Source organism: Anarhichas minor, unplaced genomic scaffold, assembly GCF_050575085.1.
Source record: "Anarhichas minor isolate MPS153535 unplaced genomic scaffold, ASM5057508v1 ptg000053l, whole genome shotgun sequence".
Taxonomy (NCBI): domain Eukaryota; kingdom Metazoa; phylum Chordata; class Actinopteri; order Perciformes; family Anarhichadidae; genus Anarhichas; species Anarhichas minor.
In genome coordinates, this window is record NW_027466499.1 from 1,332,468 (window position 1) to 1,351,685 (window position 19,218).

General features: G+C 39.8%; 1 protein-coding gene across 3 annotated transcripts; it reads left to right on the top strand.

The window, feature by feature from the left end:
* The first annotated feature begins 1,540 nt into the window (after positions 1-1,540).
* LOC142931639 (uncharacterized) lies at positions 1,541-18,927 on the top strand. Of its 3 annotated transcripts, XM_076075655.1 has the most exons (6): positions 1,541-2,061; positions 7,878-8,376; positions 8,425-8,657; positions 8,910-8,939; positions 16,466-16,560; positions 16,624-18,927. In XM_076075655.1, the coding sequence occupies exons 1-6, from the start codon at positions 1,869-1,871 to the stop codon at positions 17,875-17,877; spliced, it is 2,304 nt and encodes a 767-aa protein (XP_075931770.1). In that variant the 5' UTR covers positions 1,541-1,868; the 3' UTR covers positions 17,878-18,927. The 3 variants fall into 3 exon arrangements, with proteins under 3 accessions (XP_075931770.1, XP_075931769.1, XP_075931768.1); XM_076075654.1 differs by lacking the exon at positions 16,466-16,560 and having other exon boundaries at positions 7,878-9,104; positions 17,018-18,927; XM_076075653.1 differs by lacking the exons at positions 1,541-2,061; positions 7,878-8,376; positions 8,425-8,657; positions 8,910-8,939 and adding an exon at positions 12,084-12,591 and having other exon boundaries at positions 16,466-18,927.
* The last annotated feature ends 291 nt before the right edge of the window (positions 18,928-19,218 follow it).

Here is a 19,218-nt window from a genome sequence, read left to right on the forward strand (position 1 = left end):
GGGATGTGAAGGGGCCGGAGGAATAACCTGGTTTGGTTTCCCCGTTAGTTGGCAAACACTACAGGATCGGCAAAATTTTGTAACATCGGATTTTACCCCTGCGGCTTTCGAATAAATTAAGAAAGTTGTTTGTGGTCCTTTTGTTGTTCAGTCTACAATGAACATTTATTTAAACCAGATGTTGAATCAGAAAACGAATCAAATATAAAGCTTGAGTTTAATCTGTGATCCGTCTTCAGTGTTTACATGTTGAACAAAATCTCATCAGTCCGATCGGCTGCAGCGTCCAATCACATGACTGATGAACAATGAGGGGGCGTGTCGGCCGTTAAAAGACTTCCTGTAAGTCTGTTCTCGTGGGTCCTCGCTCATGGCTCCTCAGAGATCCCTCCTCCATCCTCAATCCTCAGAGGGGGTGACCGTGGCTCACTGGGTTAAGAGGGTTGTCTGGTAACTGCAGGGTCAACGGTTCGATCCAACGGTTCGATCCAACGGTTCGATCCTCGACTGGGACGTGTCACGTGTCGAAGTGTCCCTGAGCAAGACACTGAACCCCCGGCTCCCCGGGCGCCTATCATTGGCAGCCCACTGCTCCCTATATACAGGGGTGGGTCAAATGCAGAGGTCAAATTTCGTGTATATGTATATGACAATAAAAATAGTTTCTTTCTTTCTTTCTTCTAAATAAGAGCTTTGGGACGGCCGTCAATATTGCGGCGCAGAACAACTTCCGGTTCAAGCGAGGATCGAGGAGCGAGGAAATGAGAATTAAGGGACTTGGGATGTACCCTTCCTCGATTCGGGTTGAACCAGTTTCAACCGGAAGCGATCCTCGCCTAAACTGGAAGTTGAAACTGGAAGCGATCCTCGATCCCCAAGACCCGTTTGAGAGGAGAACTTTGACAGTTAGGGAGTGAGAGACATGAAGCACCTGTCTGAGAAATGGATATATAGTTATAAATAAATAATTATATATATATATGTGTGTGTTTTATATTATAGTGAATATTGTTATATGATATATACATTATTATATGATATACATTATTATATTATAGTGAATATTATTATATGATATATATATTATTATATTATACTGAGACTAAAATAAGATGTCCTGACGTGTTTATCAAAGTGTTATTTACTGCTTTTCTTCATGTTGGAATAAAGGTTAAATATTTAACTGCAAAGTAGTAATGCGTGTTTGATACCTTCATTTTTTTGCATTAAATCATTCTGGGATGTTTGCTGAAATTGATTGGATGTGGCTCAGCCCTACAGAGAACATGTTCCACCAGCTGCCACTGGTTAAATGTTTGTGCTGCTTCAGTGAAGTCTGTATATCAAATCTGTAATGTGAACTCTTTTATTGTAGCTCAGCAGCATGACAGTTGGATATTGGTTAAATGTGTTTAGTTTTGTGTTATTTATTTAAAACATCATGAATATATTGTGTTCGACATGTAAAAATACGTGTCAATAAAAACCTGGATGTTTTATTTTGACGGGGAAGAGGACCCGGAAGTGTTCTTCACTGTGGCTGACTGTGAACAAAATGGCGTCTAAACTCGTATAACTCGTGAAGGAGTTGTTACGTTGATAAAATCTCAGTTAGCTCCATCAGTACTGATCCATCAGAGTCTCTGTGTGTCTGGATAAACATGTCTGAATGGACTTTTAGCTCTTCACCTTTTTTTCTGGATGTTTCTCCTCTGACTCATCTCCCGGTAGCCTACAAAGCTATTGAAGTTAGCTTAGCATGCTAGCTGGAAACAGACCGACGGGGACGGAAGTGATCCACACAGCGCTAGTCAGAGTTTAATGAGAGCAAACGGTGTTTGTGACGCAGTTTGTGTGGTTGTGAGAACATGTCTAAAGTCCAAATGCTGAGATGTTTAGTCAACCAGCGACTAACTGCGGCTGCTGAAGAGATATTTGGTGTGTTTGAAAGAACGATAGCAGAGTACGAGGAGGAACTCTCTCGTTCAAAAGAGGAGAACGAGCGACAACGGAAACTACTGGATGGTGATTTCATCCCTCAGCTTCGGTTACACAGAGCAGGTTTGTTCATTTTCTTCTTCTTGAGTTCTCTCAGCATCTGTAAGACCGGAAGTATTTCAACGTAAAGACGTTTGTTCTCTTTGTTAGCACCAGCACGGGGGTTTGCAGCTCAGATGTTTGCTGGTTCTTGACCAATAACGTCCCCAAGATGAGAACCTGTTGCTTGTTGAAACCTAAAATATGTGTGAATTACATATAAATGTTACACAAAATAACTACAGTGTAGAATACGTCTGTAGGTTTTCCTTTGATGAGCAAAATAGATCATACAAAATATATTGTTTAATTGCATGCATAATGTGAATAAACATTTCATAGCATCAGAAAACTTTGATAACTCAGAATAATCCATCACAAAAACGCCTCTTTGCGGCCATTTGACTTTTCCTGCCAAAACCAAGTTTTGTATTTCTCCTCCTGAACCAAACATGACATCAGAGAGGTGAACCTCGTGTTTAGATAGGCAACGATCACACTGGTTCATATGCAACATAATGAACAGGTGAATAGTAAATGATGAATTCAGTGATGTTACAGTGACTGCGAAGATGTTTTTTGAACAACTTGGCTTAAAAATAATGTGTCAAACACAAATATTTACTTCATAAATGTATTACATGTGTAACTACACACTTAAACGTGTTTCTTAAGCTGTAAACTAAACTAAATAACGTGACAGTACTGTGATGGAACGCGTCAATGCTGGTGTTAGCTTCGTCTTAGCTACACATGTTTACATGTGCTCTCTGTGTGAGTGTCATTAGTGTAACATACAAAAGCACCAAATTAATTAGCTCCAAACCCAAAACAAAAAGCCACACAAGTCAGCAACGCGTTGACTGTTTATTCACAGCGTAGTACCTGATGAGTGGCACTACGATTTAAAGTACATTTAAAAAATAACATGTTGAAAAGTGCATGTTTTTGGTGATTTGGTCGATGCATTTTCAGTGTCAACATCGTGAATTATGCCGACTAATCGCCGACGTCCTAACTGAGACTAAATCATTTTGAACGCAGCACGCTAGATCTCTGCCTTGCTACCTGACCTGTACTCATTTTCACTGAGCAGAGCCTGAAGGCATCATAATGTAACTGAACAGAACCTCCGTACGTGATTCCACCGTCCTGGCAGTTTTAACACGGATCGGTCGTTTACAGTTGAACTTTAACAGAGATCGGCGGCTCGAAAAGCATAAATCATGTCCTGATGGCATATTTTACTGAATATTGGCGGATAACGATGGTCAGTAAAACTTTATTTCACACAGTGATGGTTAACGTTTAATGGTGCGATTAGGGGGGATTGACAACGATCCGTTACACCACAAGGTGCAATACAAAAGTGTATAAGACGTGATACTACCACCGGTGCCTAATGGAAGCTGAAGTAGAAAAGTAATATTGAGCACGATATTGAAAAATTTGTAGAAAGTTATATTGCACATAGATTAATTAAATTAATATCCATCAAGATTTTAAAAAAAATGCTGAGATGCTCGAGGAGCGACTGCACACCGTACAGCTTCATCTGCTCATCAGAAGCAGCAGGAGGAAATTAACTTTGTGATGTGAACGAGTTCGATGTCATCGGCCTAAATACATGTCAGTTAATAAGTAAAGTTTGTTTCTAAAGTAAGGTTAGTTAACATCAGATACTAGATGCTCGACCAAATGGGAAATTGCTAAACGTTAATCAATAAGCTTGAGACTAGTAGGATCTCTCTTAAATTAGAAATAATATGAACCTGCTTCACAATCTTCCATGACGCTTCTTAAACTCTCAAGTGCTGAACAGCACATTCATCTTTTGAACTAAATATAATTTATGAAACTCAAACAAGAAATGAAGTTCAATGATACGACTCACTGATTCTAACTGGACACATTCACACCTGGTTCATCGTTGTTCAATGTACTTTATTATTCACATCCTTCACTCATTCCATTCATTTGTATTAGGGGTGCAACAGATCACAAACCTCACGGTTCGGGTCACGGTTTGGATCACTTTTCGGATCAACAAAGAAAAGGGGAGGAGTCAAATATAACTTTGCTTTCCATTTATTAATTAAAGAACTTCAAGAACACTTAAAGAAAATAACTTTGGGCTATAGTCTTACATAACAACAAACAATATTGAAGATGTCCAATTTGAAACAAAATGAAATAAATAAAACATTCAAATATACTCAATTCTGTTAAGTTTAAGTGCAACATGAGGTATGTTGATATCCTCGTCCTTTGATCAATACTGAAAGAAAGAAACAGCCAGTCAGCTAGCTTCCACTGTTTACACTGAACTGAACTGCTCGTCAACAACTTGGGTCTATGTTTACTTCCTGTTAGGTTATGTCATTCAAATACACAATGTTTACCATTATTTTCAAAAAGATGAGAATATCTCCATTGCCTGGGGAGAGGGTAGACCTTTCTGTGGTGACTGGGATATTACTATTGGGCGTGTCTAGCTTCCACTCTACTGCTTCTGTCAGCACCTGCCCCAGGTGTGTGTCGGTGTGACTGTCACAGAGGGGGCGTGTCTGCAGCACCGGACTATGAATCCACTCCGCTGTGGTGAAAGCAGTCAGTCTCTTCCTTCTCATAGAGGTCTGGAACAGCTTCACACTGAAGTGGGTGCGTGAGTGGATTTCGTAGCGTGGCTCAAGCATTTTAACCAGATTTTGAAATCCTTTGTTTTCCACACCGGAGTGTCCCCCGTCACTGACAGATGGGATGGTGGCTCTTCATACGTGTGGACATGCCGATGTTTTGCCATTATCGTGTCTTTCTCTTTAAATAACGCCTACATATCGTAACGGTTTGTCCACCACCCTCATCCGTCATTATAAGTTACAGGGAAAACAAAATGCTCTTAAACGTGCGACTTAAATGACGCCGGGGGCTTCTCAAGTTCCTCCGCTCGCCATGACTTTCATCATTAAATGCTTCTAACCTGCTCCGTTCACGTGAACACACTACTGCTTTATATCTGTTCACTGACACTCTGCATTGATATTCGGGGACTTGTTACTTGAAAAGGAACAGCAGCAGTAGAACTTTATTACACACTATGATGATTACACTGTAAAAAAGAAAGAAAAACAAAAAAAATCCCCTATACACCCGACCACTGCAGAGTCATCAGAGAACTTCTGCAGATGGCATGACCCCGAGTTGTACTGGAAGTCAGTGGTGTACAAGGTGAACAGGAAGGGAGACAGAACAGTTCCCTGTGGGGCTCCAGTATCACTGACCACCGTATCAGACGGCACACGGCCCAGTCGGACAAACTGTGGTCTGCCTGTGAGGTAGTCAGTGGTCCAGGAGACGGTGGACGTGTCTACCCCCACCACCTGCAGCTTCTCATTCAGCAGCACTGGTTGGATGGTGTTGAATGCACTGGAGAAATCAAAGAAAGTGTTTCTCACAGAGCTACCGGTTCCATCCAGGTGCGACTGAGCTCGTTGCAGCAGGTAGATGATGGCGTCGTCTACTCCCACATGAGGCTGGTATGCAAATTGCAGAGGGTCCAGTGAGGATTTTACCTGCGGTCGGAGGTGGGCCAAGACCAGCACCTTCATCACATGTGATGTGAGGGCAACTGGTCGGTAGTCGTTGAGGCCAGATGTGTTCTTTGGTACAGGAACCAGGCACGACGTCTTCCACAGCACCGGGACTTCCTCCTGCTTCAGGCTCAGGTTGAAGAGGTGTTGAAGGACATTAGACAGCTGGATGGCGCAGGTCTTCAGGACCCTGGGGCACATGATGCTACACTCTCGGTACTCTCTCTGATTCTTTACCAGCGCGCCGAGCTCGTCCGTTTTATTGGCAAAGGACCTCACGTTCGCCATTAAAATCGCCCGCACCGATGGTTTATATTTCCTCCTCTTTGCCTTCAACTTAGCGCCAGCTCTGCAACCCCGCCATCTTCTCCGCAGTTCCTCCGGGATTTCAGGCCTTGTGCCGGGCGGCGGCGGCGGCGGCAGCAGCAGCGGTCCACTCGGCGCAATCAGCTGGTCGCAAGAGTAAACAATTCCCCCAGTCCATTGTGCGTGGCTCTCTGTTACAAGGAGGGAAAAAAGTTTTTAAAAAACAGAAAAGCCACTAGAAAAGTTGAAAAAAAAGTTCTGGTCTATTGCCTGACTGTCACTTAAACAAAACGCTAAAGAAAAAGCAAAACCGAAGAGAGGAAAAAAGACAAAAAATGAAAACACACGGGGAGCTGCTGCCACTGGCACGGCACCATCTTTCCTTGAATTGATCGATCAATAAATATTTAAATTATTAACTTGATCAGGTAACTCAGTGGTTCTCAAACTGTGGGGCGGTATTGCAGGTGGGGCGCAGGGGGAAATGCAGAATTTTTTTATTTCAAGAACTTTATTCATACCTGCAAACTTGTCGCTTTTCGGCGAAATTCGCCATTTTGAATCAAAATATATCATCCACGTGAATCGTGTAGATCCGTAGAGTTTTTTTTTGAGGGGGGTCAACTGGCCAGCCAGCGTTTCTCAGATTGAATTGAGACGAGGAGAAAAGGTGATGTCGTGATCTTCACAATAAAACATCTTTGATGTGACGTGTCGAGTCTTGGCCAATCAGCGCTAAGATGTCGACACCGTCTTTCACTCCGTTAAAGTTTAAGTTACGTTATGTCCCGTTACCGTGTTCCGGTTCAGTTCACGCGGTCACTCATTAACGTTAGACCGGAACACCGTCGCATCTGGTTGCAGGTTGTTTGTTTTAACTCAAAGTAGAATGAAAGGCCCAGATAGTGATGAGGTCAAAGAGCTTCAGGGAGAGGAGGCTGTCTGTAGCGCAGCTTGACGCAGGGCTGAGATGTGAGTGGAGCTGGGCCTGGATAAAGGTGGAGGTCTAAACAGACGTGAGTACAGCTTCCTGCTGTCAGTGTTTTAAATGCATTGATAAGGCAGGGTATGCTACATGCAGCCTCTGCTCCAAGGAGATGAACTACAGCAACAAGGGCTCACATGTCCTCTCATCACACTGTTCACTGTGATGACCACAGCCAGTGGGCCAACAGTCCCAACAGTCCCACGTGCTGTTAAATCAGCTATTTTACTTTTATGAATGCTACATTTTAAAGCTCATATTTAAAATAAAATGCTCCTGATGTGTGTGATCATATGGCTCACACATATCTGCATTCATTTTGTTTCGTTTTTCACAGGTTGCATTTGCATTTTATTTGTTTTTGTCTGATGGAGCGATCTGGTTTACTTGAAAGTGATTGCAATTTTCTTTATTCTATTATTTGAAAAAGCACAGACGGAGGAGTCACAAAATGTTGTTATTTCAATAAAAGTTCAACATGGAGCATTTTGTTACAATTTTGTTGGGGTGGTGGGGCATGAACATTTTTCTTCCTCCAAAGTGGGGCGTGACAGAAAATGTTTGAGAACCACTGAGGTAACTTGTGTGTTATGAAATAATTAGTCACTGTACACATGCCAAGAAATTATTTCAAAATTGTGTGGCCTCCTAAATTTGATCTAATGTTATTTATACTGATTGTGTCTGATAGTGTCATCAATCTCATTCACCTTTTACACCAATTCATGGGTTTATGATTCACAATTTTGATTTATTAACCTTCATTACATATTTTGATATTTATTCATTATTAAATCTTCTACAAGCTACAATGCAGAACTACGGCATTGTGATATTGCAGGTACAGTACTTACAGCTATTGTACAGAGACCTGATCAGGTTTCTTTCGAAGTTCATTAACAGTTTTTGAGCTGAACAACAATTCTCTATAACGTTTGTATGTTTATGTTTTCCTGCAGACGTCCAGCAGCTGTTGGTGGTTAAAGAAGAACAGCAGGAGTGGAGCTCCAGTCTGGACCAAGAGGACCCAGAGCCCCCACACATTAAAGAGGAACAGGAGGAACTCTGGACCAGTCAGGAGGGAGAGCAGCTCCAAGGTCTGGAGGAGGCTGATATCAAGTTTCCATTCACTTCATTCACTGTGAAGAGTGAAGATGATGATGAAGAGGAAGCTCATTCCTCAAAGTTTTATCGAAGACAAACTGAACAGATGGAAACAGAAGCTGATGGAGAGGACTGTGAAGGACTAGATTCAGCCAGGAACTCAGATCCAGATAGACATCCAGAACCAGATACTGTTGACAAGTCTGGAGACTCTTCTGAACCTGAGACTGAACACAGTGGTGATTGGACGGAGACCAGAGAACCTCAGTCAGGTTTAAACTCTGTGAATAATGATGAAGCCGCTGTCAGTGAATTTACATGTAGTACTGGTGAGAAACTTTTTAGATGCTCTGAGTGTGGGAAATTATTTGGCTTCAGGGGAAATCTGAAGATACACATGAGAAGTCATACGGGAGAAAAACCTTTCAGCTGTTCAGTTTGTAAGAAATCTTTTACACATAGTAGAAGTGTACAGAAACACATGAGAATCCACACAGGAGAGAGACCGTTCAGCTGCCCGGTGTGTGAGAAAGGTTTCATTGAAAGTGGAGATCTGAAGAGACACATGAGGATTCATACAGGAGAAAAACCTTTCAGCTGCTCGGTCTGTAAGAAATCTTTTACTCAGAATGGAAGTTTACAGAAACACATGACAACTCACACAGGAGAGAAACCTTTCAGCTGCTTAGTGTGCGGTAAAGATTTCACTGAAAGTGGACATCTGAAAAGACACATGATAACACATGGAGGAGAGAAACCATACAGCTGCTCCGTTTGTAAGAAATCTTTCACACATAGTAGAAGTGTACAGAAACACATGAGAATCCACACAGGAGAAAAACCTTTCAGCTGCTCGGTGTGTAGCAAAGGTTTCATTGAAAGTGGAGACCTGAAGAGACACATGAGGATTCATACAGGTGAAAAACCTTTCAAATGCTCGGTCTGTAACAATGCTTTTGCACAGAAAGGGTGTTTACAGGCACACATGAGAATCCACACAGGAGAAAAACCTTTCAAATGCTCGGTTTGTGATAAAAGATTTGTACGCAAGTCAAGTCTGAAGGCACACATGATAACTCACATGAGCGGGAACTCCCTTTAGTTCTGTTTGCGATGAAGGTTCTCTACTAAAGGTCAATCTGACACACCACATGACAATCCACACGGGAGAAACAATCTAATGTGATGACTAGAAAGTTGCTTAGTGCAGATTCTGGAACTGTGGACTTTTTTAACACAATGCAGCCTAACACGACAGTATATACCTTCATACATAAGGCTACTATTTTGTTCAAATTCACTGTTTATTTAGCTTACGTCTCCCTATTTCGGTGGGCGGGAGAGAAAGAAAACGCTGATAGCTTTTAGTCGCTATCTGCAGCAGGATTAGCCTCTTGGAGAGCGCCGCGGTTGGTGGATTGTGAGTCTTATTTTCACAACGAGGTCGAGTAGGTGCTGCTATTAAATTTATGGTTAATAATGATCAGTCACAAATTAATTTTCTTGACATTCAGATTATTAAAGAAGAAGACAATCTGAGGAAGAAACCAACAGACACGAACACATTACATGGCAGAAGTTTTCTTCCTACTGCTCTCAAAAAACAGTCTCGAGTACGCCGCACTTGTAGCTCAGATGAGTTGTACTTTACACTTTGTGGTGACATGTTTGATATATTTAGAGATAGACAGTATGAGAAAGCCTGGATCCAAAATGCTGTAGAGAGATTCTAGAATTTCAGCCAAAGTGAATGTCCCACAAGAAAAGGACATTTTTTGGGGATGAATTTCAGGATATTGTCACGCAAAACTGGCGTATTTTGAAAGATGATGCTGATCTTAAATCAGGTTTGAAATATTCTCATTCGCATTGTTTACAAACCGGCTCCGAACATTTGTGATCTTATAGCCGAGCTTCCACCAGAAGCTCATCGGCCTTTCAAGTTGGTTGTCACAAGTGTGCGCCCAATGTAATTCCACTTTAAAATGTCACTTATGAATAATAACGCTTCGAGGTTGGCGGATCGAACCCCGGTTTTTGAGAGAGACACTGAACCCCAGGTTGCTTCCTGGTCGCTTCTCAGTTTCCCACTGCGCCTAATAATGCTCAGGATGGGTAAAAAACACAAGGCAAAAATCATGTATATACTTGTATGTAGAAAATGACATTTGTAATTGAAAACATTTCCCGTGTCTCCGTTTAGTCGCCCATCCTCACGCACCTTTTTGTTTTGCCCACCAGGTGTCCCTGTCTCTCCTGTATATTGTTTTTCATGGTTTTGAGATTTGTTGTTATGATTTAGGTTAGATGTTTTGCTGTCAATTTTAATAGCGCTTGACTACTAATAGGCATCCCCAGCTGAGTACATACTGTCATGTCAAGTTAATGTATCTGTATGTATTTTAAGAAAAATAATTAAATCACATTGTGTCGTTTTGCATTGTTTAGGGAGCAGAGGTGCAGTGAAAAAATAAATGTGTGTGTGTATGTATATATATGTATATATATATATATATATATATATATATATATATATATATATATACTGTACGTATATGTGTGTGTGTGTGTATATATATATATAGTCTTCTGCAAGAGCAAATAAAATCTGTAAAACAAACCCTTGACTCGTCTCTTTCCATGCCCACATCTGTTACATATTGAAAAGATGGAAAGTAACTTATGATGCAACTGCGGATGTCACTGACGAAGGTCTGCCATGGAGAAACTACAACAAAGGACTACAAAAAGGACAACTAAAACATGACCAAAATAAATATATTCTACTGATGAATGCAGGTTTTATAAAAGCTCCTTCGTTAACAGGCTGTTTAAAGCAGTTGTGGTTGTATATTATATATTATATTTACTCGTGTTTTGTTTTTAACTGTTTAATAATCTATCATAGGCCGAGCTTCTTTAGTTGTTTACTGATGCTTCTTGTTATTGAGAATGACTATTTGTTCATTGACAGTTCGCTTTATTTACTGTTCATTTTACTTCATATTCTTGTTTTTTTTAAAGGTATTTGTTACATGTTTGAAGTAAATAAATACATATGAAACAAAAGGATTGTCACTGTCTATTCATATTCATCAACATGCATCTCATTACTTTATGACTGTATAATTGTTGAACCTGTGATGAAGATAAACATATCGTTTGTTTTCATGCTGTGTCACTTTAAATGTTGCCGCCGCAAGGAATTGTAGGGCGGCATTACCTCCTTTCCTTTCGAAAAGGAAGGTGCAGTGTTTCCTCTGCAAAAGGAGCTTAGAAAGGAAGCATTGAAACACTTTCCTTAGCATTTAGAGCAGAGGTCTTCAACAGGGGGTCCGTGAAATTTTTGGTTGATTAGACAATTAAAAAAATAATAATATATATTTTTTTTCTCTAAACATGAATATGTCTATTTTAATAGTTCAGTATTGTATGCATGATAACAGGTATGTTTCTGCATGGCAGTGGCACTAATAGGTCATCACTCATTTTTCGTTTCCACATGTATGTTTAAAACATCAGTGTGAATAGCTTGTATGCATGATTACCATGCAGTTGACAGACTGTTGATATTGGCATTGGTATCAGTTGACAAGGTATGTTTATAAATGGCAGTGTCACGGCCTCCCTACTCACTGTACCTTGCACATGTTTAAAATAAAAACATGAATATATGAACCTGTGTATTATTTGAATAGCTTACTATGAAATGCACAATAAAGAGGTATGTTTATACACGGCACTAGGCCCAGTTTAATATAAAACACAATTTTATACAATATATATAGTCGGGGGTCCCTGCTCCATCTCTCTATCAGTTTGGGGGTCCTTGGCCTGAAAAACGTTGAAGACCTCTGCTCTACAGAAACAAATAAATGTTAGAAAACAATCTCTTGAGTCGTCTCTTTCCATGCCCTACCCACAACTGTTACATATGGAAAAGAAGGAAGGTAACTGAAGATTGAAATAATAATTTACGATTTTGTATTAGTTTAAATACTTTTATTTTGAAGGTAACATACCACGTGTCAGCGAACCCGGATGTTCTTCTGAGAACAACATGGCGCCTAACGTTGTTAGCAGCAGCAGCGTCTCTTTGTTGTGCTGATAAAGTCTCAGTTAGCTCCATCAGTACTGATCCATCAGAGTCTCTGTGTGTCTGGATAAACATGTCTGAATGGACTTTTAGCTCTTCACCTTTTTTTCTGGATGTTTTTCCTCTGACTCATCTCCCGGTAGCCTACAAAGCTATTGAAGTTACCTTAGCATGCTAGCTGGAAACAGACCGACGGGGACGGAAGTGATCCACACAGCGCTAGTCAGAGTTTAATGAGAGTAAACGGTGTTTGTGACGCAGTTTGTGTGGATGTGAGAACATGTCTAAAGTCCAAATGCTGAGATGTTTAGTCAACCAGCGACTAACTGCGGCTGCTGAAGAGATATTTGGTGTGTTTGAAAGAACGATAGCAGAGTACGAGGAGGAACTCTCTCGTTCAAAAGAGGAGAACGAGCGACAACGGAAACTACTGGACGGTGATTTCATCCCTCAGCTTCGGTTACACAGAGCAGGTTGGTTCTCTCTCACTCTTCAAACACTGTTCACACTGACATCAGTCCAATGTGGGTCAACTTTAGGGTCCCAGTCTCCTCCTGCGGTCAACTCAGCAGCGTCTATGTACTGAAATTCACGGTAAACGCATTCAAATGACAGAGATCGGGAGCGAAGGACTTTGCAAAGTTAGCGGAAAGATTAACGTGAGACAACATCCGGATTTCAAAATAAGATGTCAACTAAGATGGAAATATTAACGTGATACAACATCCGGTTTTCAAAATAAGATGGCAACTAAGCGTATATACAATATTATGTGTAAATAAGATTAAATGAATAATATTCACATCAAGTATAAAACATGTTACCTGCATCTCGTGAGTTAAAGGGAAAATACAACTAAATTGTGGATGAAGTGTCTTTATTCTTTGATTAGTAATATCTGACTCACTAATATGTATGTGTTCAGGACACTTATGACCCCATCCAAACAAAAATCAAACATCTTAAATATACCAATTAAGATATTTTATGAAGTTAAAACTGTGAACTGAAATTGTACCTTCAAATAGCTAATTTCTGAAATTCTTAAGGTGCTATAAAAATATTTTTCCCAACATTTCCATACAATGACTGATACATATGTGTTCAGGTGATCTTTGACTCTACCAATCCTAAAATAAAACTTTTTCACTGTACAAATCAAAAGATATTTCAAAGTAAAAGTCATACATTTGTACCAAGAAAATATCTAATAACTGAATATTTGAAGTGTTATAAAAATTATTTTCTCAATAATTCCAGACAATGACTGATGCATATGTATTCAGGACATCTCTCACTACAACCATACTGAAAGTCAGACATTTGTACTGTACCAATTTACATATTTTACAATGTAAATGTCTTACATTTGTAAATTCAAAAAGCTAATTTCTGAATATTTTAGGGTGCTAAAAAATACTTTTCTCAATAATTCCAAATAATGACTGATGCATATGTGTTCAGGACATCTCTGACTCATCCCATAGAGAAAATCAAGCAATTTTACTCTACCAATTTGGAGATTTTTCCAAATTAAAAGTCCTACTTTTGAATGTTTAAAAAGCTATTTTTTTTAATATTTGACGTACTATGTATTTTCTCAATAATTCCACACAATGACTGATGTGTCCAAGACAAATTTGACTACAACCCTACAAAAAACATTTGTACTGTAACAATTAATAGATTTTTCAAAGTAAACGTCTAACATTTGTACATTAAAAAAGTAAATCAGGACATCTATGACTCCAACCATAGTAAAAAATCAAACTTTTATTTTACAAATGAAAGGTTTTAGAACGTTTAAGTTATGTAATTATGAACATCAAACATTTTCTAATTCAGAAATTAGAATAAAAAAAATAAAAAAAACAGCACATACTTTTAGTTCAACAATTGGAGACAAAGACAACAATTATTGTTACATTATGTACTGATTATTACATTATGAGCTTTTAACAGATGTCCTGAACATATATGCATCAGTCATTGTCTGGAATTATAGAGAAAAATATTTTTATAGCACCTCAAATATTCAGTTATTAGATATTTTCTCGGTACAAATGTATGACTTTTACTTTGAAATATCTCTTAATTAGTACAGTACAAATGTCTGATGAGGGTCCTCATGAACAGGACTCCAGTGGAAATTTTAGCTAACTATTGAATGACATTTTTGCAGATTAAAATTATTATTTGATAATATTGTAATTTTCGAACCTCCTTTTTCAATAAAAAACAGTACAGCAGTGTAACTTCAGATTTTATTATAATTGTATTTCATATAATGTAAAAAAAAAAAAATGACATTTTTGACTTGTTATATCAAATTGGACAAACTATTGCCTAAATATAGGTCCATCTCCGGGCTTTTTTGGCTATCCAAGCACCCGTACCGTAGCACCACGAATAGAAGAGCATTACATTTCAAGCGCCGGCTGGCTTGACCGAGATTCCGAGGATGACGGCTCACTTGACCGCAGTCTACAGTGGCCCAGAACGGACAAACCAAACACTGGCTCTACAGAGAGCCTTTCGCGGTTTTACTTTACCTGAAGGCCACCGTAGTTCTCCGACACACCTTGAAAGGTATTCAGTTGGTTGCAATCTTCAACCTCACCACTAAGATGCCAATACATCCTACACACTGCTCTTTAAAGTTAAAAATATGTAAGTTTAATTCGGAAAATTTACTACTTAAGGCATTAAAAGTACAGTGGTATTAGGCTATATATATTATACCATTATCTTATTATTACTTGTGTATTCATGTAAACGTTTTAGGATTTAGATATATTTCCGTTTGCTCAGGTACAGGACAGTACAGATTTGTGTCATTAAAGCAGCACATTTCATCGTTTAATATTTTTGTTATTCTATAGTATTGTTTGTATTTTTCATTTGGTTGTATGTTAAAAGAGAAAACCTACCCAGACACAAATAGGGCTGTACAAAAATATCAATGTATCGTATGATCGGAATATTTTTTAAGCAATATTGTGTCAACATTTCCGCAACTACAATCTTTACATTTTTAAAAAAATCCTGTTTTAAACGGATTTTAAATTGCCTCAAATCCCTTTGTGTCAAACAATCTCTTCCTCCGCTCCTGTAATGTTAGATGCTGCTGACTTTTGCCTTCCAAGCTCAGGCCAGTGACCTCCGCCGGGCCTGTCGCGTGATCCGGCCAAAATCACAACACGGCGTCTCACAATCAAGTGGCCATATTCTCTAGAGCGGCGCTATGTGATCCCAAATCATGCCATCACATGATGGATGTAGCAGTGTAGTGCCCAGGATTTACGAAGAGGTGAAGAAACGTGTCGAAACATTTCTCCCCCCCTGCAAAAGAGAGTAGCTCTGACGTACGATGTTAAACACTAGACCACCGAGTCCAATGTTACGACTACGTCACACCACATCAAGACACCACAGCACGAGAGCCGTACAGGCAGTGACATCACAGAGGTACTGAAAAGTGAACCTGGGGGAATGGGACATGAGTGGGAACGACCCAGCCATAGTGACAGACAACTTTACTTAATGCACTATATTTCATATGATGTTTATGGCATCTACATGTTAAGAGTGGTCAGAGACACAATAAGAAACGAATACAGTATTTTATGTTAAAATTAAGTTGTGGCGAGTGGATTTTAGTAAAAAATAAGTGTTCAGTGACACAATGAGAATACAACATGCATTTTATTTCCATATCATTTTTTATGGCAAATTTATTTCAGTTCTCTGTTTAGTGACTGTGTGCAACACAAATACCTTTTTGAAGTAGTTTTGATGCAATTTGTCCGCTGAGTCATCAATATGTGATGTACATATTAGACCAACCAGCTGGTACACAGTTATTTGTAGATTTCAGCAATTTGTTTTTGTTATGTAGTAAAATTGGACTACGATCTGCATTTTGTTGTGCAACCCTGTTGTACAATGACAACAAAAATAACCTTGTAACTTGTAACCTTGGATCACAAAACTACAACAATACCGATCTGTTTTGTCCAATACGGCTAATTGGCTATCGGTATCCATGACAATAAAATGTGATCGGGGCATCTGTAAAAGTTATATTTATTGTCCTATTTATTCTGCTGAATCAAAACCGTGACACAAACGGAACCAAGTCATGTGATCCGTTGCACCCAGAGCAACGGGGTCCAAGTGTTCAAATATGCTTTGAGATAACCATCCACACCTAAATGCTCCGGTCAAGGTACAAAAGAATGAACTAGATATCTGGATATAGTCGATGGTAATGAGCATTTTAATTAATTAGCTATTTTAGAAAAAAAAATTCTGTAAAGTCTGTATGTGTTTTCTGTTTTACTGCAGACGTCCAGCAGCTGTTGGTGGTTAAAGAAGAGATTCCCCCTGAGCAGCGGGAGTGGAGCTCCAGTCTGGACCAGGAGGACCCAGAGCCCCCACACGTTGAAGAGGACCAGGAGGACCCAGAGCCCCCACACGTTAAAGAGGACCAGGAGGACCCAGAGCCCCCACACATTAAAGAGGAACAGGAGGACCTCTGGACCACTCAGGAGGGAGAGCAGCTTCAAGGTCTGGAGGAGGCTGATATCAAGTTCACATTCACTCCTGTGAAGAGTGAAGATGATGAAGAGGAAGCTCAGTCCTCACAGCTTCATCAAAGACAAACTGAACAGATGGAAACAGAAGCTGATGGAGAGGACTGTGGAGGACCAGAACCAGACAGGAACTCAGATCCAGATAGACATCCAGAACCAGAAACTGATGAGAAGACTGGAGACTCTTCTGGACCTGAACCTGAGACTGAATACAGTGGTGATTGGAAGGAGACCAGAGAACCTCAGTCAGGTTTAAACTCTGTGAATAATGATGAAGTTTCAGTCAGTGATTCAAGATGTAGTGCTGGTGAGAAACTATTAAGCTGCGCTGAATGTGAAAAAACATTTGGCAAGAGTCGAAATCTGAAGATACACATGAGAATCCACACAGGGGAGAAACCTTACAGCTGCTCAGTTTGTAAGAAATCTTTTAGAAATGGTTCAAAATTACATACACACATGAGAATCCACACAGGAGAGAAACCTTTCAGCTGCTCAGTTTGTAAGAAATCTTTCAGCCAGCGTTCAAATTTACATAAACACATGAGAAGCCACACAGGAGAGAAACCTTACAGCTGCTCAGTTTGCAGGAAATCTTTTGCAGAGAAACAAACTTTACAGAAACACATGAGAATCCACACAGGAGAAAAACCTTACAGCTGCTCAGTTTGCAGGAAATCTTTTGCACAGAGTTATGCTTTTCAGAAACACATGAGAATCCACACAGGAGAAAAACCTTACAGCTGCTCAGAGTGTGATAAATGTTTCACTGACGGTGGAAGTCTGAAGACCCACATGAGAATCCACACAGGAGAGAAACCTTTCAGCTGCTCAGTCTGTAGTAAATCTTTTTCACGTAGTGGAGGTTTACAGGAACATATGAGATTACACACAGGAGAGAAACTTTTCAGCTGCTTAGTTTGTAAGAAAACTTTTAAACACAGCGGAAGTATGCAGAGACACATGGTAACTCACACAGGAGAGAAATCTTTCAGCTGTTCAGAATGTGGTAGAGGTTTCACTGTTGGTGAAAGTCTGAAGAAACACATGAGAATCCACACAGGAGAGAAACCTTTCAGCTGCTCAGTCTGTAGTAAATCTTTTTCACAGAGTGGATCTTTACGGAGACACATGATACGTCACACAGCAGAGAACCCCCTTTAGTTCTGGTTTTGATAAAGTTGACATTAATTCCACTCCCTTACTTGTAAACAAGACCCTGAGATACTTGAACTCCCTCACTTGGGGCAGTGACTCACTTCCAAGTTGGAGGAAACTATCCACTGATTTATGTCAGAGAAACATGGCCTCAGACTCGGCGGTACCAACTCATCCTGACTGCTTCCCACTAGGCTGACAAAGCGTGGTCACGGTCCTAAGCAGGAAAAATTCCGCCGAACAAATCCAAAGAATCTCACCAACCACAACCAAGTGATCTCAAGTAAGAGGCTATTGTCTGGTCAGAGATAAGTAATAGTGTGTTTTTAAACTTGTTTGTTTTGTTTTTAAGTTTAACTGTTATATTTACTGTGTTATTGTGTATTTTGCGGACCACCGAGTCCCGTTCAATGCTGTGTAACATAACTGTTTTGCTTGTTGCTGCTGTAATTGTGTTCTACGCTGCTGAGCTTTGTTGTGTTTAAATCCGCCAACATGAGTAAAGTCGGTAAACTGTACTTTATTAGTCAAAGGTCCAGTGCCACGGCTGATGAACCTGAATTCTCCAGTCGGGTTTCTGTGTGATAAAATTACAGTTACTGTACTTTACTGCTGCGGTGAGGATCTGCCTCGTTTTGAGTGCTTTCTTCTTCTTCTTTTCAAACTGACCCACACATACACACATATAAACATCTCCTTTTGTAAATTCTGCTATTTTGCATTTTTAGAGGCAGAATTGCAGAAAAATACCAGAAAGCAATTAATGTTTGATACATTCTTTTCTGCAAGTGTGTTTTCATTTGTTAAATATTATAATTTCTCGTCTGTCATAATTTCTCACACACTTTTTACTTTAACCACCAGGTGTCCCTGTTCCTCTTGTATATTGTTTTTCATGGTTTTGAGAAAATGTGTTATGATTTAGGTTAGATGTTTTCCTTGATTATTTTTGTAGCCCTTGACTAATAATGTGCATCCTGAACCAAGTACATACTTTAATGTAAATCAAGTTTTTGTTGTTTCTTTGTGTATTTGAATAAAAGGAATGAAATCACACAGTTCTGTTTTACATTGCTGAGGGAGCAGAGGTGCAGGAAATGATCAGAAGGCAAATAATTGGTGATATTTTATCTTCTACAGCAGCAGTTCCCAAACATTTTTTAGGCCACGCACCCCCTTCTACATCCTGACCGGGTTCACGCACCCCCAATCCCCCACACCTTAAAAAAAGCAACAGAGCCTATTTATAGCCGCATAAAAATCGGACCAATGAGAGAACAGTTTGCTCGCGCGTGACGTTTGTTTACAAGATAAAAAACACAAAAATCTTCCTGCACTGTGCCTTCG